This window comes from Thunnus maccoyii, chromosome 23 (genome assembly GCF_910596095.1).
Source record: "Thunnus maccoyii chromosome 23, fThuMac1.1, whole genome shotgun sequence".
NCBI lineage: Eukaryota > Metazoa > Chordata > Actinopteri > Scombriformes > Scombridae > Thunnus > Thunnus maccoyii.
The window spans coordinates 968,027-995,290 of record NC_056555.1 but is presented as its reverse complement, the minus strand read 5'-3'; the positions used below and the strand labels follow the sequence as shown (position 1 = coordinate 995,290).

Sequence of the window (27,264 nt, the reverse complement as noted above, 5' to 3'; positions counted from 1 at the left end):
GGAAAAGCAAACCGACACAGAGCAGCACAACAGGAGAAAACAAAAACAAAGCCTCTTGTGATTCTATCTGCTAGTTTTCTTAATCAGATACAATGTGATTTGTCTGGAATTTCTTTTTTAAATAATTCCCTTTACAATACAACCAGGCTGACTACAGGAAGTTTCTTCCACACATACACACACCCCAACCCCCAATAAAAAGCAGCAGAGTTTAAAAAAAGGATCACTAATGAGAAGAGGAAGAGGCAATGGTGGAGCACATTTAGATATGTACCTTCATCTTAGAGTCAGAGGCTGTTTTAATTTGTAAGCAAAGGCAGCACACCAGCAATGAGATTTTAATTGATACACATAAATAATTCCTTGTGTACATTCGCACTTGAGTCAGATTCGCTGTTTATTTGACGACTGAAATTAGTCATTATCGGGATTCGTGTTGATGTTGAAGATTTTATTTATTAATATAGCTCCCGCTTAATATCCTCTGATCCGCTCCCAATTAATTATGTCAAAATCCACATCAAACTAGAACTTACACGCACATCGAGCTTTGCCTCACTTTCATTTCTCTACTAGCCAAGCGCTGCTGCGACAATAACAACAAATGAGAAATGAAAGGAGAGAGAGCACTTTCCTTTGTTCCTCAAATGAAGATAATGAGGGCTGTCTTTCACTATAACAGTGTCTGACTGGTGCGATGAAAGTCTTCACGGGCTGTTGTTATTTTTTTTGTTTGTTTTCTTGCTTTTGGAGGACTAGCCTTACATTCTATAATTGTACAGCTTTGTTTAAATCTCCTGTGCTCCAAATGGCTTGTCAACGGTAGGAAGAGTTCCACTGTGAGTGAGCCAGGAGTCTTTGTGACTAGTGATGCAAAGCACATCATCACACACTCATCACTTGTTGTTAGGTTGCTGCTGCTGACAAAACCCAAGAATCCTGACAGAGTGGAAGAGGAAGAGGTGACAACAACATCAACCTGAGCTTCACACATGTGCAAATGTGAGCGTGCAGCTATAGACACATTTCTCCACAATAAAAACTCAGGGTTAAACCAGACATATTTTCCTTGAAATGCAGCAAAATGATCATTGAAGCAGCAGCGCTATCAGAAAAGACACTTACTTGAAAGCTGTTGGAACTCCGGGTTGTCTGGAGTTGTGTTGGCAGTCATGTCTTGTAGATAGTGCTTATACCTGTGAGGAAACAGAAAATAACAAGGTCAAGGTGTGTTCACTGTCTAAAAGTATCACTGTAGGAAGGAAAAGGTGTTAAAGGTAAATTAAAACAGTGAGTAAAGCAGACATTGTCATTTCCATCAGTTATTCATGTAAACCAACCACTGTCAGAGCCAACAGTTAATTACTTAGTTAGTCTATATTTATTTTGAACATGTAAAAATAAAAAACAGATAAAAACAAAACAAGAATAACAATAAAATGAAATAAACAATAAACCTATACAACAAACTCAATAAACAAATTCTCATAAACACAAATTAAATATAACATGTTCAAAAAGGAGCAGAAAGATGTATGCATGTATTTATTCCTGCCCCTTTCTCAACTACTCATCCATAAACTCATACATACAATTTATAAACAAACTATCCCAGTTCTATGTACAACCGAAATATCCACCCCGTGTCAATAAAATAAAACTTAAACAGTTAAGTCAACCCTTCCTCATGCATATACCTCTTCAAAATCATTTTTTTCTTGAATTGATTTATGTTTATACTTAACTCCACATCCAGACCATTCCACAGATTCACCTCACAGATTGAAATACACATACTCTTCATAGTGGTGCGAAGAGATACTTTAAATTGAACTTTCCTCTCAGATTATAACCACCCTCTATGTTGAGAACATTTTTTGTATATTACCTGGTAGTTATTATTATATATTATTATTTCTTGCTTTCTACATTATTTGTGCGGTGTTAAATTCTACCAGATCCTTGAACTTCATGGTATACGACTTTAAAAACAGCGTGTTGGTGTGTTTGCTATCCTACATTGTATGCTATCCTTTTGGCTCATTTTTGTAGTATGCATAATGGCTGTGGGGTGCTTTCGTAGGTTTTACCCCATGCCTCCACACAGTAACTCAGATACAGCAATACAAGAAAACAATATCTATCAATCAATCAATTTTTATTCATGTAGCGCCAAATCACAACAAAAGTCATCTCTTTTCACATTTTCACATAGAGCAGGTCTAGACCGTACTCTTTCATTTACAGAGACCCAACAATTCCCCCATGAGCAGCACTTGGTGACAGCGTTAAGGAAAAACTCCCCTTTAACAGGTAGAAACATCAAGCACAACCCGGCTCTTGATGGGTGGCCATGTGCTTTGACCGGTTGTATATATATACATAAGGTGTACAGTGCTTTGTGATCCAGAATGTGCCTTTTTTTCCCCTAGTGTTGCAATGATCCTTATAAACTTCGCTCACTGGTAAGGTCAATGGTATCAAAAAGCTTTTTTTATATCTATAAAAATTTCCACTGCATAGTTTTTGTCTATACAATTAGTAATTTCTTCAATTAATTTACAAGTTTTGAAAGGACAAGTTACAGATTTGAGTTAGTGATTTTGCAGTTCCTTTGATGACTTTCTTGACTATTGTCATATCAATTTCATTCCAGTCAGTAGAATTTTTGTTCTTACATCTGCTTACAATGTCCATGATTTCCTTTTTTTCTACTGCTCTGAGAAAAATTGAACTCAATTTCTATCCCCATAATCATAATCAGTCCCCTCTTTTGTTGTTTCAGGGTCACTGATTTTTTCTGCCAATTTTGGTCCAATACTTACAAAGAATTTATTAAAACCACTGACCACATTATTCATATTATATATGGTCTTATTGTTATCAATAAAATACTGAGGGTACCTTGAGTTTCTGGATCGATTTCTAATAATGCTGTTTAACACACTCTATATACATTTTATGTTGTATGTTATGTTTTGTTATTCTCTAATATTTTATTATAGTATTCCTTCCTCCATATCCTCATAATATTACTTAACCTGTTTTTATATTATTTATATTTCTTTTCTGCCTCTATAGATCTGTACTTTATGAATTCTATATATAAAGTACTTTTCTTTTTGCAGGTATTTTGTAGTCCCTTTGGGATCCACAGACTATGCGTATATTTTGTTTTCTTCCGTATTGTTTTATTGGACAATTTTTGTCATACAATGATTTGAATATTTTTAGGATTGTTTCATATGCTTTGTTGATATCTTCTTCATACACTATTTTCCAATTTTGTGTTTGTAATTCATTTTTGAATGCATTCGTGGATTCCTCTGTTCTTACTCTTTTATATTTAAAGTTACTGGCATCCTTAACCTTCCTATAATTAGTCATAGACTACAAAAACTGGTAAATGGTCACTGATGTCATTTAATAATAGCCCGCTCACTATACTGTTTGTCAATATATTATCTATTAGCGTGGTACAATGTGATGTTATTCTGCTAGGTCTATTCATTTTTGGATATAAGCTCATACTATACATTGCATTAATAAAGTCTTCAGTCATTTTGTGCTTATTTGGATTCAACAGATTTATATTGAAATCCCTACATATGAACATAACCTTTCGAATTGTTTTTCCAAACTTTTTTCCATCCAAACCTTAAATATTTCAATATTAGATCCAGGTGCTCTATACAGTTGTATGCAAAAGTTTGGGCACCCCTTGACAAATAACATATTTTGGTGATTTTTTCATTGAAAAGAAAACACAACCTCTCTAGGATCTCTCTCTATATAAAGCAAGGGATCTGTCTGTTGGTACGTTTGTCCTTCACATATCTTGAGAACTGTTCATCCGATCTACTTCATATTTGGCAGATGTACTACTGGGGACCCAAAGAAGTGCAGTGTCGAGTGTGAAGTTCTTTGGATGAGCAGTTCTTGAGAAATATATAGAAATACCTCATAAACAATTTTGATTTGCTTCTTCTTCTGCCTGTGGAGTCACCAAGCGAAAATACAGACAGCACCACTCTGCCATTACAACTCACACTGTGGTCAGAGGTGGAATTACATCCGTAGTGAAAAAGTTTAAGAGACTTAAGCTCTATTATTGAACTTTATACTTGGTAGGTGTATTGCTGGGGACTCAAGGACGTGCACTGTCGAATTTAGTGCAATTTGGACAGGAGAAACGTTTAATGATTATAAGTTTTGAATAAACAAGTGAACAGCGAGCTGCTCAGCTCCATGACTGAGTGCAGCGGGAGCTGTTTGACATAAATACTGTCACATCACAGAAAGGTGAATCAAAACCCCCATTTGACTGCAAAAAACCTGCAGGAAGATTTAGCAGACTCAGGAGTGGTGGTGCACCGTCCCACTTTGCAGTGATGCATGCACAAATAGGACCTTCATGGACGAGTCAGTAGAAGAAAACCTTACCTGCATCCTCATCATAAAATCCAACATCAGAAGTATGCAACAGAACATCTACAGAAGCCTGATGCATTTTGGAAATAAGTGCTATGGACTGATGAAGTTAAAATAAAACTCTTTGGCCACAATCAGCAAAGGTATGTTTGGAGAAAAAAAGGAGCAGCATTTCATGAAAAGAACACCTTGCCAGTTGTTAAGCATTGGGGTGGATCTTTCATACTTTGGGGTTGTGTTGCAGCCAGTAGCACAGGAAACATTGCACGGGTGGAGGGAAGAATGAATTCCACTAAATACCAGCAAATTATGGAAGCAAACATCACACCATCTGTAAAAAAAGCTGAAGCTGAAAAGAGGATGGTTTCTATAACAGGATAATGATTGGTATTGCCATCGCAGTCGCCTAACTTAAGCATAATTAAAAATCTGTGGGTAGATTTTAACAGAGCTGTGCATGCAAAACAGCCAAAACATATCGCAGAACTAGAAGCCTTTTGCAAGGAAGAATGGGAGAAGATCCAAATACAAGAACTGAAAGACTTAGCTGGCTACAAAAAGCTATAATATCTGCCAGAGGGAGTGTTACCAAGTAGTGACTATCTAGGGTGCCCAAAGTTTTGCACATGCCACAATGATGTTTTTATTTATTTATTTTTTTGTTTAATTTATGACATAGACAGTATCTGTGCATTAATGTTTGCTGAAGATGTTTTTTCCCATATCGTAGAGAGGCTATGTTTACATCTTTCCAATGAAAAAAATCACCAAAATGTTATTTGTCAAGGGGTGCCCACACTTTTGCATACAACTGTATATACAGCTTACAATTACCTTTTTCTTGTTCTCCATACAGATATCTATTGTAATACATTCTAGCAGGTCATCAACAGTTGTTGTCATGCTTTCCACCACCTTATAATTGAAGCTTTTATCCACGTACAAAGCCACACCCCCTACATTCTTGTTCTTTCTGTTCATATAAGTCAGTTCATATCCATTTAACTCAAAGTCCATACCCTTCTCAGTACATTCTTTGTCCTGTCACTGTAAACTGGATACAGGGAAACAGCAGCAGTGTCTTACAAAATGCTTCGCAAGGGCATCTAACAGGCCAGAGAATGTACATGCAGTTAGTTTTTAAGGTCCTGAATGATGCACACGGAGGGGGCAGGATTTTCTTTGAAGCAGTGTTGATTGTGACAACCTCTGACAGATATAGCAGTAACATGACGAGATGAAGATCTGCACTGGTTTTACTTGAGTCCTCCCCGCGCAGAAACAAATTAAACATTGACTGATGAAAATATGAGCGAAACAACCATTGAGAAAATGGACATCATCAAAAAAAAAAAAAAATTAAACATCTAATGAAACCGATAAAACTTACACAGGGTTGATAACTGCATTTTCAAAATGCAATTCAACATACAACACTGTCATTGAATAACATATGCTTATGAATTACTTCGATGGATAATCAGCAGCTCATTCATGTGTCTCCCCATTTTCTCGACATGTTCTATTACCACAAGTATATTCAAAAGACCTTGTTCACTATGGGTGTAACTGTACATGTATTCATCTCATCTCACCTTCCGGCACGCCCTACGAACCAAATATTTACTGCTGAATAGGGCGGCCTTAAAATAATATCATGATATTGCAAGGTGTTTATGAGATAACAATATTTATGACGTATGTGGCCTTTGTTGTGTGATGTAGCACCTCTGCAGGTTAATATTATCAAATCTCTCCCACTCTATTGAAGTTGTTCTTTTTTGGAACTAACTCCCCCACAGTGAGCCAGCAGCAACATGACTTACTGTGTGTTGCTGCTGTAAATAATGATGAAGTAAATACAAAAACATCGCAACATCATATGACAATTTTGTATCACATTAAGACTTATTTATTTAATGTTTATTTGTATAGCGACAAGTATATTGCATGAATGTATGCCACATACCGCAGCATTTATAGCGTAAGCTAGTTTGCAATGCCCGTCCCTAGATGGGCTTCTAATATACAAAAAAACTCAACAATAAAATACGAAACTGCATAAGACTCACAAACAGTCCTCTAAACTACAGTGAACATAGTCTTCTTGGAGCAGGAATTTGAGATGAAGTCCATTGCCTGGCGACAGGCATGGATGAGACTGATGCGTATTATACAGATTCTTATAACACAAATAACTCTAAAATCAGTATATTACGTCCAATCCACATAAAAAGTGTTTTTAGAAGCATGTTTGACGTCTGTCACCCGCATGTCCATGGAACACATAGACTTCCCCTTTATTAAATGTATCAATCCACACTGTCCCTGAGAGACGCACATAACCCCAGACCTCACCTGCTTTTTTGAAGCTCTGAGTCTATTTTTTTGTCCTCCAACGCATTTAGTGGAGCATAATCTCCATAGACAACTGTTTAAAATCACAGAAATCTTCCACTGTTTATATGTTTTATACTTATTAATGGTATCTATATTGATCGATCTGCTCCCAGTCTGCCTGTGAGCTTGCCAGTTTTACTACAGGCAGATTTGCCTGCTATGGCGGGCGGGGAAATTAATCAATGAATCAATAAATACAAACACTAGCTGGCTCACATGGAGCCGACAATAAAATTATTTTGGTTCAGTAAATTTCTGCTGTCAGTCAGCCTGGTGAAGACAGTTTGGCTGCTGTCCTCTAAGCTCCCCAGGACCTGCTGCTGACAGACGGCTGGTTCTGTGGACAGAGACGCTGAACACAGGTCGTGTTGGCATGGACTGAATGCACACTTGCTGCTCACTTCTTGCTTTCTATGTGGATTCCTAGTCAGACCATGTGAGAAATGTTAACTGCTCTTAGCAGCACTACCACTGTCAATGGAGTGGATATGTCAGTCATTGCTAATTGGTTAGAGCAAAAGAAACCCGCTTCACAATAGGCTAACAGCTAACATGATCACATGTCAGAGTGAATAATAAAGTGAGGCAAAAAAGCAAAACATATTAGCCTTATTTTAAGTGTATACTTGAGAAAATGCCATCCATTTGTGGTGAAATGCTGTAACTTATTGCCCCAATTTCAGTCTTCATCTGAAGTAACAGTTGTAAAGAGCATTGGCTTCCTCAGAAATCTTTATCCTTTTTACTGGGATGATGTGACCTTGAAGTGCATTGACAACTGACATTGATTTCCACTGTGTCTGTCTCTGCCTTTGCAGCCCTGTCTTTGTGCAGTCTGGGCTTGTTTTAGAGACATAGTGGTGCCGCTGAGAGAGGCCATTAGTGATGCTAGCAGACCACCTGCTACTGGTCCAATTGGTGGCATGGGTGGGATGAGACATCCGAGAATGTAAAAACAGTGCGGTGTGATAGACTGTTTGTATGTATAAAATAACAACAGAATGGTGATTCTTTAAACTACACTTGGAAAACTGCTAGCTAGATTGAATTAGGATTTAACTACATAGTAATCTTGTGAGGTGGGACCAGTTCACTAAATGGGGAACTGTTAGAATTTTTATTATCTTACTGAATTTTTAGGGTTTGGAGGAGGTAGTGCATACAGAAAATTTTGGTTTTCCTAGTATTAATATGTTTTCATACGTACGTATGCTTACAATATTTTCAAACAGGTTGGGACATGTACACTCTCACTCAGGTGAGAGTGTACGATGTATATACCGTTGTTAAAATAACCACCTGAGTGATGTTGTGGCATCATAAAAAGTCCTAGAGATGCTCAAAATTATGGAACATTTTAATTTACATTTCCATGGAGACTGAGAAAACTCAGTTTGTGAAGAGAGTGTGATACAGTCGAAAGTTCCAGAACAAGCAATGAGATTTTGACTTTGTTATATGAATAGCTGTTTCCAGTGTCAAGAATAAACTGTCAGGCTCAATTTGGGGTTCTGTTTTAATAGTATAATAGCAAAGACCAGCACAAAGCAGAGTTTACACTAAACTTTTTTTTGACGGCCAATATGGCCGTTAACATTCCAGAATTACGGCCATAAAAACAATTAACGGATATATGTTTAAATAGCCATATAATAGCCTATATTTAAACAGCAATGAAACACAAAAACACAAACGCTATGATCGAACAAATGGATTTTAGTCAGCAGAATGAACTCTTCACAAACTTTGCAAACTGAGCATATAGGCTACAACAATAAAATAAAACAAATAGCCTTGCTGTTGTTAATTAAATGCAGCCATGTGGGCAGCCTGCCACAGTCTCCAAGAGCCCACTTGTCACCAGGGCTGGGGAAAAGTTAAACCTCCTACTGATCAATAACATGTTATTTAACCATGGAGCTCCGGGCTGCTTCGTTTGTTTCACTGTGCAAGTGAGGGATGTAACGTTACCAGAGAGAAAATGGTAAGACTTTTTGGAGTTGTTGACTGCTGTCCAGCCAAAGTGCAGGGCTGTTGCTTGAGTGTGCGCTGGCTTTTGAATCTCATACCACGCTTAGTCACATCTGACCAAACACTCAGTGAATCTCTCAGTGTCTTTACAATGGAGGCAAAACCAAACTTTTGCATAATACAAGTTTATATTTAAGTTGTCTTGGCAACATATCTTATAGGTCACACAATATTAGACTATTTAATATGCTATTAATGAATGTATTTATTTATTTGGCAATCGGCATATTTCCTGTACATTTTGGCTTATGATATTTTCATCTGCCGGACAACTACACATGATGCCGGCTAATGTAAACCCTGGCACAAAGCACTGGGTCATATGCACATGGACAGTGAGCCTCCATCAGACTACACCAACTATTGTCATACTATACAAAAGCATTATGCTCACAAAAGTGGAATATTTATCAGAGGGATGGAAATTCATCATTATCCTCTCACTAATCTGAGTAAATCTCCAAATTAGAACACTAACCACCACTTACAACATAAAATATCAGTGGTGAAGACCCTCCTACACAGAGAACATCTTGTCAGTGAAGAAGAGAAAAGAGGTCAAAGGTCGTTGAAAGTCGTGGTCGTGGAAAGATCAAGGAGGACATTCACATCTGGTGTCAGAGAACATCTTTAAACAGAGACAGGATTTACCATCACCACCCATATACAGCCACCTGTGACTGAGGTTTCATACTCGTGAATACATCTAAACCATCTCCATGACCACTGAGCAACTCCACCCACTGAGGAAGGCCATGTGATGTGGTTGAAAGCTTGGCCTGAAACTCAGCTCATCAAGTGTGTGAGTGCTGTGCATGTATTTGCAGGAGCTGAACCACAGAACAGCAGGTTACCACACTGATGGGTCTTTGGGTGGAGGTGGAGGAGGAGGAGGAGGAGGAGGAGGAGGAGGAGGAGGAGGAGGATGAGGACGACGACGATGACGGCATTGCTTTTGTAGTCGATTACTCATTGTAAATGAAATGGAAGCCTAACAAGCTCCAATTAAGCCTCTTTCAATTAAGAGACACTTAAAAAGAGAAATAATTTCACTTCCTTCTCTTCATGTCTCATCTTGTAATACAAATACATTACGGGCATTATTGGCAATGGATGTCCTCGTTCCTATTAAAAGAGGGGAGATGAAAATCTAATTAAAGCAACTGTGTAACAAAAAGGGAACACTCTAATGAGCATTATTACGGCACATTTCAAATAATGTAAACGGAACTCACTCGTTTAGCTGCCCTGTCCCGCTCATTAGCAGCAAAGCAAAGAAAAGATAATGAGACAATAACGTAATCTGAACCATATTTATAACATTTCAGATATTCTAATGAAGAATGCAGCTTCAGACAGTATGCACTGATGACGGGATGTGCCCACCGCCACCGCGGCAGGAGCTGTTAATTCCTTTGTAATATGCAGATGATATACAGGATTTTTTTTTTTTTTTTTCCTCACTCTCTCCTGGCAGACATGTCAGGTCATTTTGGTATTTGCACACAAGTCAGTAAAGAAAAAAGAGAAAGAGGAAATATCTGTCTAATCATTTTGCTTCCCATACATGCATTAAGGATTCAAATTTGTAATTAAGAGACAAGAGGCACTGGCAGGCTTCTGCATGGGTTAGTGAACATGGCATGGACTTGTGAGTAATTACTCAACTTTAATAGCTTAAAAGGAAAGAAATGCACATCCCTGGTAAACGCAGGAGGACTAGAAATACTCCACTGACCAAACTTCAGCAATTAAAATGTACTATGAAGTGATTGTGAGGAGTGTCTTATCTTCCTCTGAAAGGGTGACTAACAGGGATTTACTCAAAGAGAATGGAACTGTAAATGTGGACATTAGGAGACATTGTTCAATCACATTTCAGAATGACCGGAGCTTTCATTACTTTGTACTGCTGCGTGAGTCAACTTGATTCAGTAAGAACAGAGTTTTAAGTGAAAATATTGCAGAGAAAAAATTAGGGCTGCCCCATAAACTTCAATGATTGGAATCATCACTGGTGGAGCCCCCAGTTCGAATCTCAGGTCAGTTATTTCCCTGCGTCATTGCACACAGAGCAACATAGGAAAGTGGTTGTGGCAGCCTATAAACCTTTAACTGAATCTTGTCTCAAAATTACTAACCAGCAATGTCCCCCGAGTTCTGATTAAGGCACAACCCAAGAGAAAATAACCATTTATGTTTGTATGTGTAAGCTGAATATGAATAGCTCATATTCAATAATCCGAATCTTGAACTTTTCTTTTCATCTGTGAAGTATGGTCTCTATGTTCAGGGTCAACAGAATCAACTAATGATTTACAACAAAACACTGTCTCACACCATAATTGAGGCACTTTGTTTCATTGCAAGCCTCGCTTCAAAATTGGCAATGAACTACAGGGTCAATAGACAGACAATGGAACACAAATTATTAACTGAAATACAACTTGGTACCTGCAGCCCACAGAGAGGAGCCACTTAAAGGCTCCATCTTTCAGAATTCTTTCAAAAGAAATTAATCAAAACTCTGACCTTGTCTTGGAGTATCCTACTGTGTTCAGCTGTACGAGATGATGGAACCACCTGAGCACATAAAGCAGTCAATTTGAAATCCCACCTTGACAATTGAAAGACAAAATCAAGCATGGCCAGTACAGCACACAGAAACACACTTTTCCATGCTTAGCAACCATGACATTGACCCAGAGACCCCAGGAGTTGCATGGCCTTACACAGAGCATGCTTGGTCTCTACAGTGAGTCGGCCACTGGGTCATTCCCTTGTTACACTAAATGGTGCTCAGCTTAGAGCAGATACATCCCAAGGCCTCCAATTGCTGCCATCTTTATGAGAGCCACATCTCTATTATCGACACAAGCGCAACCAATACAGGCGGAGAGGGCTGCCATTCACTGCCACAATCAACTCAAGACCCCATCACTGTCATAATGGTGAGCTCAGTGGGGAGGATGGCAATGACTGCTCCAGCCAGCTCTAGTGAATGCCACTTAATGAAGGCAATGATTTTATTCCTCCCCCAGCAGCAACATAAGTATCCACACTCCAGGTCCTGCTCGCCATCCATCATCCTTGAATGGTGATAAGTGACAACAATTTCCTGCTATTCCCAGCCACGGAGCAAGACCAAGGTAAGGCGCCAGCCGTGGACGATTATCTAGCCATGCCACTTGAAATCATCATACAATTAGACACATCCCTTGAGTCTCCTGAGTTTGACCAGGAAAGACAGACGAATCAATGATGATGATGGGAAGAGCAAAGAAAAAAGCAGAGCGAGAAAGGGTTGAGCTGGAGAGAATGAGGCTGAGTGATTATGTGTCAGAGTTAAATACAGTGGTCAGCATACTCATATGTGTGAAAAGAGGGTTCATTCCCCTATTGGTCACATTGAAAGTAAACAGGACTCCCACTCTTATAAAGAAATCATTTCCAGGACATTTTTAGTGATCCAGACACTAATACATACATGCCTGCACATGTGAAGAACAGTTTGGTTTGGTTTGAGGTTTTTTGTACTTCGTATTGTATTGTACTTCGCTACATTTCGAGCTACATCAATTAAAGAGAAAGAACAAAAGTCACATGAAAATATTAAACGTGTGTGATTGGAGCAGAAGAAAGGTGTCAAATCAGCAACTGCAGCAAAGAAGCTGCCTATGTGTCTACGACCACAGGAGGATATCCAGTGAAAGGCCACACAGTCCTCAGCTGATATTCTGTGAAAGATACATGTTCTTAGTGTATATGTTCACTGGCAGAGTGTCAGGAGGTGTAAGGGGTGAAGTCGTCCCAGGGCCAGGCCGAGGCCAAGCTGTTTGTGAACAGTACAAAAAATGCACAACAACCTAGTAATCTGCAAAACATCATTTGTCTGTGCTTTACAAAACTGTTGCAAGTCACTGTTAAAAAATAATGATGTTTCATGATGTAACAAAGCTGTGGTTAAGGTCTGGTTAAGTTTAGGCACAAAAACCACTTAGTTAGGTTTAGGGAAAGATCATAGTTTGGGTTAAAATGATCACTTTGTTAAGGTTAGAGAAATAAGTGTTGTTGTTGTTGAACTTACTACTTCCTTAAGGTTAGGGGACCTCCGTCATCATGGTTACAGTAATATCCATGCAGTTAAGGTAAGGCAACAATCATAGTCCTGGTTTTTTAAAAACAGTCTTGACTCATAGTTGGAAACAGGAAATGAGCAGTGCTCTCCCATGGCAAAGTTCTCTGTTTTGTTGAACTCTTTTAAATTCTATTTTAATGTGTGTTTATAAAGTCTTCTTTTACATGTTGTCTCAATGCCTTTTATGTTTTATATAAATCATGTTGAATTGCCTTTTTGTTGAAAGGTGTTATACAAATAAACTTGCCTTACCTTGGCGTGCCTTAATTAATGACTGATTAAATGAACCATCTGTGAACAAGCTAAAGGTGGCTGTACACTCCTTCAGACATGCTTGTCGGACGGTGGTAAGAGTTCTTATAATACATCCATGGAACAACCGAGTGCGACACTATGACTGCCTTCCAGGAGAGACTGTCTGATAATATGAGCTGTTATCCTCATATTTAAACTATATTGTGTCTCCCCCGCCCCCCTCCCTCTCTCTGATAGTCGGCTTTTCACTCCGCCTTTGAGTTGAGCTGTTCAGAACAACTATAAACACATTTGATTTCACGTTGTAAGAACGCAACCATAAGCAACCATAAATTGACCCTAAGACACGAATTACGCAGCCACAATGTTGTATGCTGGGTCTGACAAAAATGCTCATGGTGGATCATCCGGTGATGACTTCCTCATTCAATGAGCTTCTACCTTCAGTGTTGTGTGCAGTAACTTTCTGCTGTTCAACAGTCTGGTCTGGTTATATCATGACATTCAGACATTCATTATTCAGACAGATGAGTACAACAACAAATGATGATGGTTGTAACTCTCCAGAGGAAAATGTCAACAACCATTGCCTTGCATGGCACCAGAGCGTTTTGTGTGTGTGTGTGTGTGTACCGCATGGTGTGCAAAAATGCTTTATTCTGTTGTTCTATGGAGTGGAAGGCTATTGAATTTATGTAGCTTAATAATGCTTTGCTGCACCTGCTATGGTGCTTATAGCCCCTTTTATTCAGTCATTTTGGTTTAATTGTCTATGGTTTTCTGGTTAATTCTTGGAATTTTTGATGTTTTACAGGTGTACCTCGCCTTTAAAGGCTCCTACTGGTTCAAAATGGCACTTACACATTACATTCTAAGTTATGTTGATAATGGCAGGCACACACAAGTTTTACTGCTACAGCAATCCCTGGACTCACCTTTACCTTACATAAAAGTGACTCCCATGAAGTCCATGCAATAAGGCATACAGATTATACAATATACAATACAACTGGTACTGGCAATACCTTGAGTTGAGGTATCGGTATCGGAAGAGAAAAGGTTGGATTGGTGCATCCTTGTCATTTTCCAAGGCTTTTCCCTGACTGTAAGCTGCATCACAAAGACTTCCAAATTATCCAGAATGCATGGGAAAAGTGAGCAAATAAAGGGAAGGCAAGCCGTAGCTGTAGGAGAAAGTGAACTTAAATGAAATATACAGTAAAGTGTCTCAGATGTTAAGGTGAAGGGTCAGCTCATCTTACAGACAACTTCTCTCTTGCATGATGGATGGATGTAACATTTCGAGTGCTCGATTGTACATCTGGAGAGATGAGAAGATGAGAAGGGCCTAATTAAGATACAAGCAAGCAGCTTGATAAACCAGTGTCATGATATCTCCTGCATTGGAAAGCACGTTTCAGTCCATTTCTCATCTTGTTCCACTAATTAACAAGAAAGATCAAGACCTCATGAAATTACAGCCAACAAAATGGGTGCTTAATAAAAGAGATTTTGACAGTTTCTGGACAGTCTGAGTGCTTACATGGGCACTACATCAAATAATAATAATTACATCTGTCACAGAGACTATACATTGTGCAATGCAGCGGGTGATTGGTGAAAGGAAAACAACTAAATAGCAAAAGAACTGAAGCGTGAAATCTGTGACCCATCTACAGTAATGCTCACGCGACGGTGGAACAGCACCACCGTAACACATTCACAAACATTTAGTTCGGTGATTTCCCTAAACTGTGAGTAAAATCAGAAACATTTTATATAACTTGAGCATCAAGTACACACAGACATTTAAAGAATAACAGGAAACATTTTCTGGCAGTTAAGTGAAAACTGTCTCTTACACTGTCAGATATCAGTTAGTAATATTCTGTTTCTTCCCTGTTTATTAGGGAGTGCGTCTGAAGTTCTGCATTTTGGTAAGACATTTCCCTGTATTCTGATTTGCTCCAGTTTTAATTTGCTGTTGATGCTGTTTGTTAATGCAAACCCCAAAATTCCTTCATGTTTTCTTCTTGTCTTGATAAATTTAGAAAAACGCATGACATGACTTTGTAGAAGGAAATGTACATATCCCTTATTTTACATGTACGCAAGTAATCCCACTCTCTTGTTAGATACTTAAATTGAGTAATGTCCTTCTCCTGTGGGTCATCCATTAATCACATGGCCGGTATTTTGATCCCCGGCTCCTACTGTCCTCACGTCAAAGCGTCCTTGAGCAAGACACTGAACCCTATGTTGCTCCTGATGATCAGGCCAGCACCTTGCATGGTAGCTAACTGTCATCAGTGTGTGAGTAGGTGAATGAGCAGCAAATTGTAAAGCGCTTTGGATAAAAGTGCTAAGCAAATGCAGTCCGTTTACCATTTCACCACCCATTTAATAATCCATCGATGCATCACTTTAATGTGACCATGTTTTGATCTTATGTGGATCTTTGTCATTTCAAATTGGTGTTCTGCATTTCCCCATCCTTACTTAATACAGTTTCACACTTACAATAGTCTAGCATCCCCTCAGCACTATGAGTGAATAAGTACACTGAATTTACTAACTCCACTGTTGGCCTGAGCAGACTGTAGAACATCATGGTCTACATGTGACACGTGGTTTCATTTCTTTTTTTCCACCTCCCAGTGTTCATTGGGAAGGCGTAATGTGCTAGAGGCTCATACTATTCCAGCAGAGCCATCCTTCCCTGTGCAAGAGCCCAGTCATCTTTCTATAGCAGCAACAAGAAACAGATGCCCGCTTCAACACAGAACACAGCTAATTTTGTTTGTCGGTGCACATACGTCTCAGACAAGGGTACTGGGTAGTACAGGGCAGCAAAATGCCTTGTACCACTCTGTTAGTCAACGTCAGGGAGTATTCCACAGTGAAATTAACTCATGACCCAACTTTTGGTGTAACACAAAGTTTATGTAGCCTGAGAAAAAGAAAAGTAACACCTAGCATTTTCATTTCAACAGAAGGCAGAAATCTTACTGATCAATCCGCTGGATGGGAAGATGAAGTAAGTCCTCAAGCTTATGGTTGTTGAACTCTGATCGGGCTTCCTGGAGTTTCTTAAAACGTCTGAAGGCCTTGTTTTTCTTCAGCTGGATCTAGGACAACAGACAAGACACTGTTAAGTTATTCTCAGAGCCACACATGCACATTTACAAGACACAGCTTTGTGCTTTGCAAAGTGATATTTTATAAGGTGCAGTAAAGCGTGTTTTTATCGGGGCATGATTAGCACATGCAATATTAAAACTACCCTCCCTATCCAAGAAGGCTGACTTCACTGTGAGCTATCCATCTATATGTTTTTTCTGCTAATAGCATTTGCATGCAGCTTGTAAAACCAGTGATGGACACGACACAAGCAGTGACGATCCCTGAATCTCATGTCATGTCTCATGTGCACACTCCCCCTGACAAACCCCAAAAATCATCTTGTTGTCACTCATTATGCTGGGCTGCAGCGACTGAGGTATGAGCAGGTGGAGGGAGGAGGGAGGCTGTAGATGTCATTAAATATGCATTTGCACATCATGTCAGCATGAGTATGTGTCAACATTTGGATGACAAAAAGCCTTATCTTGTCATTCTCGTCAATCATTAAAATAAACATAGCTGCTATATTTAAATAGACCTGAGAACAGCTCTATCCTATTTCATAGCTTTAAAAATATCACTGTATGCCACTTGACTTCAGATGCCATCTCTGGTGTGTGTGTATATGTGTGTGTATGTGCCGCTAACACATACAGCTGTTTAGCTGGTCATTATGCCTATGGCAGCTGGAGTTGCACACAGTGTAGCAGTCAAGTGGTGAGTCAGTAAAATGATGGGGGCAATGTGAGAGGAATCACTTATTAAGTTGAAGAGGTGTAGTTGAAGGAAATCAGACACCTTAAAGAGGTGACAGTTTGGATTTAGTGTTGAACCCCTCTCTCTCTCTCTATGTTTCTTGTCTGTCTACACTGACTCTCAAATAAAGGCAAGAGGCCAACAATAAAAAAAATCTGAAATTGTAACATGAAAAAAATGTGTATTGAATAATAAATCTGGTTAAATTCAATTCATTTTTTTTTTATTGTTAACAAATCTTGTGGGCAGACACAAACCAATAATCAATGGATTCTGCTAAAACAGTATCGTCTGTATTTCCCAAGCCTGATATATCTTATTACTCTGTGATATAGAGCTCTGTTGTTGTCCAAAAACTATTAAAAACACACCAATGAGCCACAATGTTGCACTGAGTGACATGTTCCTTCATTATCATGAACAATGTATTCCCTACCATTAGAAGACTTCCAGTGGCCACTACAGGTGTAGGAACACTGGGTACATTTACATGCACACTAATATTCCATTATTGTTCCGAATATGACAATATTCTGAATTTGATACAGTTCATGTAAACAGCATATTCCATTTGGTTATTCCGAATTAGGCCTTATTCCAAGTGTAGCATCTTCCGATTAAGACATGTGGGAGATGCTGGTATTATTCTGGTTTCAGGAGCATTCTTTGACATGTATACAGCGCATTCGGAATACGTGTCTCAATCGGGGTTTTTTGCCGCAGCAGTTTGCGACACATGGCCCTCTGGCCTGTTTACCCTGCGCAAGCAAAATGACATATACTAGAGCAGGAAGGCAGACAGACGAGAGGATTGAGAGGAGAGTGGAGAGTAGAGCCCTGGGCAGGACTGTTTTCTTAATTCCGCTCCCGCCAGATTTCTGACCATTACTGCCCGCTCCTGCAATGTGTGTGTCCACTCCCACCCACACCTGCAAACATTCTGACCATTCACGGCCGCACAATATAGTTGCATTGACTTTGTGTCTACTCCAGTCCCGCAGGGAAAATACATTATTTTACTGTACAGTACTAATAAAGAGATACATTCCTGTCGATAATAACAGAGCAAAATTACGTTCTAGTGCATAATAACATTCAGACTAGTGCAATAATTACATTTATTCTAGTGCAGTAAGTACACTTGTTCTAGGGCAAAATTACATTGTCTTTATTAATTTTAGTCTATTTATTATTTTAGAACATGTTGCTGGCTGTGGTTGTTTAGTTTCCCTTTGTCTTTCAACACACTAATCAGGAGTAGCGCTCCTAATGATGATGGTATGCAACTTGATGCAACCTTACAACTCCTCCGTTACCTCAAATGAGCACAAATGTAGTAATAACCTGCTGTATCTCATAATGCAATATGCTGTTCTTTGCTTGTTCATGTGAAATTGGCAGGTTGCAGCAGCCGGTGGTGTGCGTTCGTGTCTGTGAGGAGGAGCGGCACCAGAAGGAGCGCTGACTGAGCACTCAGCACTCAGCCCAGCTCTGTGAGAGTCGGCCTGCAGTGCTGGCTAAATCCCGGGACCCGCAATTTATTTTTTGTTCGCCCGCTCTTTCAAGATTTGCGTTAATCCCCATGCAGTCCCCTAGTGGAGAACTGTTCAGGGTGGGCTGATAAAGCAGAATGCACCTTCTCCAATGACGGGGACGGAGGGGTTTGGTTATTATCTTGACTGACGGTGACAACTCGGTGTGATGCACCAAAAAACACTAAACACTATAAATTTAAAATCTCAGTCATATCAATATCACTTATAAATATCAGGCAGCAGCTCACTAATGTTTTCCACCTTGCTGCTTTACTTCTCTGCCTGCGGAGATCTTGTGATTCCTGTTCCCACTGGAGCAGAGAGAAACCCTCCGCATGTAAACAGGAACATTAGTAGAATATTAATTTTCATTAGCCATGAAAACAGCTAAGTAGGAGATTTGCCGTTCTCTGTGTTTCAGGGATCCTCCGCTGGCTCTGAGGTTAAGCCCTGGTCATGGTCAGCTTTCATGTTAGATTACAACATTCAGGATTTGATACCAACTCATGGTAGTACTCCTCATAACATTGCTCTTATGAACAAAGCTGTTTTAGATGTTTATCATGTACCATCATTCTATGCAACTCCAGCGCTCTTTAATATTTAATATATAGATTGATATGCATGTTAAAAAACTGTCATCTTTTGTCATCAGGTAACACTATATCTGAATGGTCCAGTGGTTCAAGATCGTGTCACGTCTGTGCCGCTTTTAGATCCAAAGCTTGTGAGTTCGAACTTGTGTAAGGTCAGTCCTCAGTAGAGTTGAAAGTGAGAATATGTTTATGCAATTAAAAGTCAAACTATTTTGTTTTCTATTTGCTGTGTGACATGTTTGCTAAGTGCTTAGCATGGCTGTTTTGCAAACATGAGGTTGCAGGTTCGATATTTCCAAAGTGTGCAATTACTTTTGGTAGATTTTCTATACTATGAGCTTCCAGGGGGCGCTAGAGTAATATTAAAACATGATATTTCTGCAATTCCGCAATAACACATGAAACGTGAGGCGTGGCAGAACAATATTTGCACAGTGTGTTCCTCAGTGTATATAGGCCACACCCATTTGCACCTAGAAAAATTTTGTGCCATTTTTGATTTTTTTTTTTTTTGGTAAAACACATGTTTTGCTTCTTTTGGCACATATTTCATCTAATCTTCACCAAACTTGCTACATACCATATTTAGATGACCCCAAACAAAACTTATGACTTATATTGACTGTAATCAAACTTTTAAAGGCGTGGCCTGATGCACTTAACAGGCCATAACTCTTAAATGCTAAATTGGACTGCAACCAAATTTGGAAATGTTGTACATATAGCCACACTGCACAAGTATGTAACATTTGATACAATTCTACCCACAGGGAGAACTACTGTTATATTATAACATGATATTTCTACAACTGTGTTGTCTTTGATGAAATGAAACTTGGTACACAAGTTCTCCATGATAATGTGCATGACATATTGAAGCATGGCACCAATAACCACACCTTGTGGTGTTGTGCCTCATACTCCATGTGCATGAGACAAAGGCAGGCCTGTATGCAGTCACAAAGCTTATAACAAGGAAGGGCACCAAGTCAAACAATCTCCCAGAAGGCTTTGCTCAGTTCGCACCTTGGTGTGAATTTTGTGGGAAGCCCGAGACTCTCATTTGCAGAGATGCACCAATACCACCGGGAGTCATGGCAATGCAGCTGTAGTATCACTGCAGCTTTAAATACTGGCTGCATACCAACACCCATCGCCTGTCCATTGTAACTGCCTTGGGAGGAAGCTTTCTTTTCTCCATGAGCCACCTTACTAAAGGAGGTAACCCCCGTGCACGTGTGCTTTTCCCCCACCAACGGGAAGATTCTCCCCTCACTGGACGAGACAAGACTTCGCCCATGTTTGCCTGAACATAATCAGTGGATCCAAGAGAGAGACAGACCACTGCTGCAACCCAGGGCTCTCACTGTCTGCAGAAGGAAGAAAAGGATTTCCTCACGAAGACATGGATAACTTTTCTGCCCCACTCTTCTTCAAGTACGTCAACTCCGCTGTTTTCTCCGCCACGCCACTGAGGATCAGCTTGCCGTCAAAGCCGCCGACAGTGTGAAGACGGCTTGACAGCGTCCAAGTGACCATGGATGGAGGAGTCAACCGGATCCGAAGGACGGACTGAAACACACATGCTCCTCGCTTTCTGAAGCAACCAAGTAAGAGGCTTGAGTCTGTGCAGAGGCAGTGTTATATAGTGTTATTAGCTTTTAACTTATTAAGCTTTATTGCTTGTGTTTTTGTTGTTTGAATTAATGGACTGCTGAGTCCTTTTACCTGCTATACTCTGAAGAGTAGTTAAAGTTTCCTGCCTGTTTAGTTTCTGTTCACCACGCTATACTGTCTTGTGTTTGTCCCACTCAGAACTGCTGTGTTTGTGCCACCATGAGTAAGAAAGTAAGTTGTCGATTGAAAATCAGACAAAATGCATTACAGACTGCCAACCATACGCGCACTCTCTGTGGACAAAGCAACCACTTCTCTCCCCCACACGGTCACTTTCCCTCCTCTTTCTTTCCCTCTCTTGCTACTAACCCACACACAGACACACAATCACGTGTACATAACACACACACCTCTCTTACACATCTGACAGTTAGATAACGATAAATTAGCTACCATCAGACACGTTTGTTTGATACACTGAATTGGGTGAGTGCGGAGAGGAAGCACCATCTTGCCAGTGTTCTAACTAAGACACCGCGGTCACTTCCGCCATTTGTTCTCACGTGACATGACGTCATCTCCCGAGATGTCACAAGATACGTCCTCCATCTTAGATGTCACGCGACGTCATCTTACCCACAGACAGACAGACCCCTACCCATCTACACTCCCAAACACACACACACTCCCGCTTACATGTGTTTTCACTGTACATGGCTATTGTGTATGTTTCCTTAGGTAGACTTAGATTTTAGGATGGTGATTTATTGATCAAGGCATAGGCTAACTTTGTTAACTTTGCTATTGTTTAATAAATGCTATAATATATTTAAAGAGAAGTCATTTGTCATTATTTTGTTTATATATTGTGAAAAGTGGCTGATTGAGAGAGTCAGAGCTTGAACTAAAACTTTCTTTGTGCACCCATGAATGTTGATATCCCTCAGATATTAGCATTCTTGGTGAACTCTTTTATGAGACTACCTTATTGTCTGGTTATTGGTCCCAGTTTCCGGGTGGTGCATTATCATTAATTAATATTAATTATTGTATTCACTTTAATAATTGATAATTATTTCTGATAATTATGAATTATTGCTAATAATCAGCTGTGCTCTTCACAAATCCAACAGTGGTCATTAGTGAAACACCACCATACTACTTATTAACTGCCATATGTCTTGCAATATTCCATGGTAACCAAAGTTAAGCAAAGTTGTACAGATGGCGATGCTGAACAAGTCTGTAGAATTTGATACAATTTCACCTGTAGGTGGTGCTATAAGATTTTAAAAAATTGCTGCTGGATCAGCAGCTTGCAGTGGCAGCAGCAGTTGGCAGCAGATGGCAATTGAAAATGCAAATGCTCTAGTCTAATTAGTGTGAGTGCTGGAACACAGCTCTCACACTCTTATCTTTGCTCTTTATTATCATTCTCCTGTATGTTTTTCGGTTGCTAACTACTTCTGCATACTTTCAGCAACAGAAACCATTCAAATATCAAAACGTTCAGCTGTTGTCATTCAGTTTTTGTTATAACTTTCATTCTTTTTTAATATAATTTTTAAAGTATTAAAATATATAATGGAAAGTCTATGGGAGGACTGTTTGAAGGTTGATATCTCAAAAACTAAAAGTGCTGAAGTAATCACACTTCATGGACAGGTGTCCCATGTGGAAATGCTCAACATATTAAAACATGATACCTATAGCGCCACCATGTGGTCAGTTTTTACGTGTTTACATCTAATGTAAAACACTAATCACGTTCATGAGTTATTAGCCAAACATCACTCATGAACAGTGAGGCCTATCAAAACAATATTTGCACAGTCAATTCAACTTAATCTTGACCAATCTTGGTACATACCATATTTAGATTACCCCCCAAAAAACTTAAGAGTTCGTTTTTGGGTATCACTTACTGTTTGTCTGTAATTGGTTACCAAAATTTTGAAGGCATGGCCTGATGCACTTAACGGGCCATAACTATTCAATTCTACATTGGATTGCAACCAAATGTTGTACATACAGTCCCATTGCACAAGTGTGCTACATTTCATACAATTCTACCGACAGGGGGCGCTAAAGTAACATTCTAACATGATATTTCTGCAATTTTGTTGTCTTTAATAAAATGAAACTTGGTAAACAAGTTCTCCATGAAAATCTGCACAACATAATGATTCATTGCATCAACAGCCCCACCTTCTGGCCATTAGTGAAACACCACTATACTACTTATTTACTGCTATATGTCTTAAATGTAATATTCCATGGTAACCAAAGTTGTACAAATGGGGATGCTGAACAAGTCTGTAGCATTTTCAGCACTGCTTTGCTTTATTTCAGCTTTCAGAAATGCATTTTCTAGTCAGAATTGGTCTACACAGCATTCATGCAGAAGCATTTAATATTCAAGTTATTTTGAAAACATAATAAGACAGATGTGGTTTACAGGTTACTCTCATTAATTATACTGTTTAGGAGACTGATCACCAATCACCTGAGTAAACCTGCACATCTGACACTAGGACACGCTCCACTGTTCAGTCAATTATAAAGGATGTGATCTGGAGGAAAATCAATGCAAACTTACAGTGCTCAGTCCATAATCAATGCCATTAGTCAATGTTCTGCAGACACGTTCTTACTCTTAATTAAAATAATATTATCTTTGCAGATAGCAAAACTAGTAAAGGTATGTCAATGCTGCTATCTCCCAGCAGGCCAGTCCAGAACCACTTCTCTGACATAGTTAGACCCTTTTAGCCTCCAGTCAGAAATTTATTTCCTGAAAAACATGTTGACATAGAATCATGTGCCTGTGGACTAGGATCATTGACACTGGATCAAAAAGGTCAACTAAATGTGGAATTTGTATCGTTTTTAAAATCTTAGACGAGGCGTCCAGTAACCAAGTGGTTGTGAAGCATGTTATGTGAATGTAGCATCCAGGGACCTTTTTTGTATTGTATTGTATTTTTTGATGTAATTTCTTCAACAAAGTCCAACAAATGTGCAATATACAGATCAGTATTTAGAGAATACAATCCAAGGTGATCATGCTGTAATTAAACTATATTTTAGCAGTAATAGATGGATTTCAGGAAACTTTAATGATTATCATGATAATACTGTTTATCATGATATTTTTACCTATCATAATCGTAGCATGAAAATTTGATACCTGCACATCCCTAGCTATCACTATCAAATAAAGGCAAAATGCCAAAAGGCTAACCGATGTCTAATGGTGTATGTTTATGTTGGAGCCGATGTCTGATCCAAAATTTGAGAGTGAAAAATGCAAACAACACGTGGAAAAACCATAGCATCAAACTTTAGCAACCAAGGCTACAGAATGGGCTTGTCAGCAAAGGTCCAAAAAAAACAGAGGTTGAAACTCTGGCTTTTGACTGGCAGGGAGCATTTATAGATACATTCTCCTCAGGTTACATAACCTGTACAGAAGTAAGTAGTAGTAACAGTAGTGATTTATTTATTTTTTTTTATCTTGATTTATTCACTAAATTTCCATTGCACCTAGTTGCATGCTTGTATTAATACACTAATCTTTCCTTCTCAACCAAATGTCAAAACTTAGATAACAGATATTTTTGAGATTTTTTCAAATTTTTTGTGTTGCAACTCAGGTTTTTTTTTTGAGTGCACATACTGTTAAAGCGAATAAGAACAGGTAAATGGAAACACAACTCTTGTTTATATACCTTTCTCTGAGGAATATGTGGAAGTTCAGTTGGAATGGTTCATCCACAGAAACATCTGCTACCAGATAAAGATTCATGCTCACTGCATGTATAAATGGCCACTTCTAACATGGATAAAATCAGAAGTCATTTGCAGTTCATAATAAAACCACATAAGCAATTAATTTGCATTTGCCTGTTGAAATACTAGTTTTGTCATGCTATATATCAATGAAGGTATTTCCATGGCAACACTTGCATCACTGGCAGCGGTGGAATTGAGCAGTGGGATGTCGGAAACAAAGATTCCAATAACCACATACGCATTTGTTATGTATTCAGCCCAATAACTCAGGCATATATTGGTCAATTTCCCCAGAGGGATGATTAAAATCTAATATAATGAACAGCTTATAAAACATTCCTAAGTGCAGTAGGACACAGACATGTGGTAAACCTTTGAAGTACTGGGTGTGCAGTCCTACCCTGAGCACTTTGCTGGCATTGTAGATGTTGTCCACATACATGTTGTAGTGGTGCAGATGTGGACAGAACTGGTCAAAGCCTCGGCCGAAGTATCCATTCTCTAAATGGACCAGAAGAGATCTAAAAAAACAAAAGTTAATTGTTATATAATCAAATACACCATACATATAATCAAATAAGAGCAGTACAATGAATCATTTTTCATTTCAACAAACATTTTTCATTATTGATTTATCTGCTGGTTAGATCCCTAAATACTCGATTCATTGTTTTTCTATAAATGTAAGACAATAATAAAATATGCCCATCAAAATTTCCAAAATTTTGCCAATGAGTAATATTTTCAAATGTCATTTTTTCCCAAAAACCCACAGATATAAAAAACACACCACACAAGGAAAAGCAGGAATTTGTCACAGTTAGAGAAGCTGCAAATATGTGACACTATTATTAGAAAAATTATTCAGACATTTAATTGCTTATAAAAAATAGTTGCTGGTTAATTTTTTGTTGTTGTTGTTGATGGACTTACCGATTAATAATTTTAGCACAAATAGTGAAATTTTCAAAACTGCAAGTGCCATGATTTTAATTATGACTTACATATTAAACAGCAAAAAGTCAGCAACCGTTGATTTCACTGGCTACTGGCACTGACAACAGTGGCAGGCAAATTTACACAGCTGTACTTAACTGTGTGAGTTGGCCAAAAAATTAAAAGATTATATTATAGGCTGTTGTTTTAATATGCTCTCTGCCCATTACCATTGTACTGTTTAAGCTTGACCAAAGATGGCTTTGATGAATTTTGATGACATGTTTTTTGACAAAATTACCTTTAGTCGACCTGGAGTCTTTTTCCACACAACAATCTTGGTGATCACTCAGTGTCAATTTTAGGTATCTAGCAGGTTGTTAGTAAGTCTTAGTTAAAGAGGACCTATTATGCTCATTTCAGCTCTAAATTTTTATTTTTGGACTCCACTAGAGTAGCTCTGCATGGTTTACAGTTCAAAAAACTCTTTATTTATCTTATACTGGCCCTTTATGCAGCCCCTCAATATACACAGTTTCTCTTACACTCGTTTTAGCTCCTGTCTCTTTAAGGCCCCCTCCCGATGAGCCCAATGTAAAACAAACATTTCCTGCTTTACTGTTTCAAATTAAAAGTTTTTAAATGACTAACAGTCTCTATAAATAAATTAAGTTTTATTGTGAAGAATTTACAGGAAGTAAAAACATGTTCCTCACTGAGTTAGCAGAGCTTTGTTAGCGGCGCTAAAAAACGGTCGAAACAACAACATATGGAGCTATTTGTTCAGTGGATCAGGTTTTCGTTGTCTTGTATAGCAGTAGATTGAAAACTTTTGTATTTTGGACTGTTGTGCTAACAGAAAATCTAATTTAATTAAAAAATCTAATTTGAACATCACCTCAGGCTATGGGAAATTGTGACTGGCTAGATTTTAAAACTATTTTCTGACATTTCACAGTCTAAAGAATTATGAACAGATTCACTGATAATGAAAATAACTGGTAGTTGCAGCCCCAGTATCTTGGCTACAAACAGAGGCCTGTTTAAAATACTGAAAATGATCGCAATTTAATTTTCAATGTTAGGCAGAAAAAAATTTATTAGATATTTTCCTCAAATGGTTCAGCCCTAAATCAAATATACCATACACTTGTATATCATGCTACTCTAGCCAACATAATTTATCAGGTCTCTGTCACTCATTTTTTAGGATACACAAACAAGCAGGCAGACATCATTACTGAGTCACAACAACATCCTTACCTCCAACACAGGACATGGCGGAAGTAACTATTTCAATATGTGATGCATATATTTTGTGCATCACAGACCTTTGACGCATTCATTTCAAAGTGCTCCCCTAGTGCGCATTTAGCCTCCAGTCAAACAATATTGGACTTTGAGTTAGTGCACATTACTGCCTGAGAATGCACTGCTGCTCTGCATCAGTGGAAAGGAGGAGCTCAAATAAGGCGAGATCACATCTGAAGCATCATTTTCAGCAAAGGCAAACATGTTTAGAGAAAGTGCGGCGGTTGAGCAAAGTTCAGAGGATTGATTCCCCGTTAATGGGAGGTTTAGCAAAGGAGGCTCTGTGTGTCATTTGAAGGCCTCTCCCAGTGGGTGACGTATTTACTGGGACTCAGACATT

General features: G+C 38.8%; 1 protein-coding gene across 1 annotated transcript in view; it reads right to left on the bottom strand.

The window, feature by feature from the left end:
- The window catches only part of arhgef39 (Rho guanine nucleotide exchange factor (GEF) 39), a 102,368-nt gene that overhangs the window by 42,435 nt on the left and 32,669 nt on the right, over positions 1-27,264 (bottom strand). The window contains exons 4-6 of the mRNA XM_042403642.1: positions 25,078-25,198; positions 16,265-16,383; positions 1,126-1,196 (exon numbers count right to left, since the gene is read on the bottom strand). Of these exons, the coding sequence (XP_042259576.1) occupies positions 1,126-1,196; positions 16,265-16,383; positions 25,078-25,198 (311 nt within the window). The remainder of the gene's footprint in view (positions 1-1,125; positions 1,197-16,264; positions 16,384-25,077; positions 25,199-27,264) is intronic.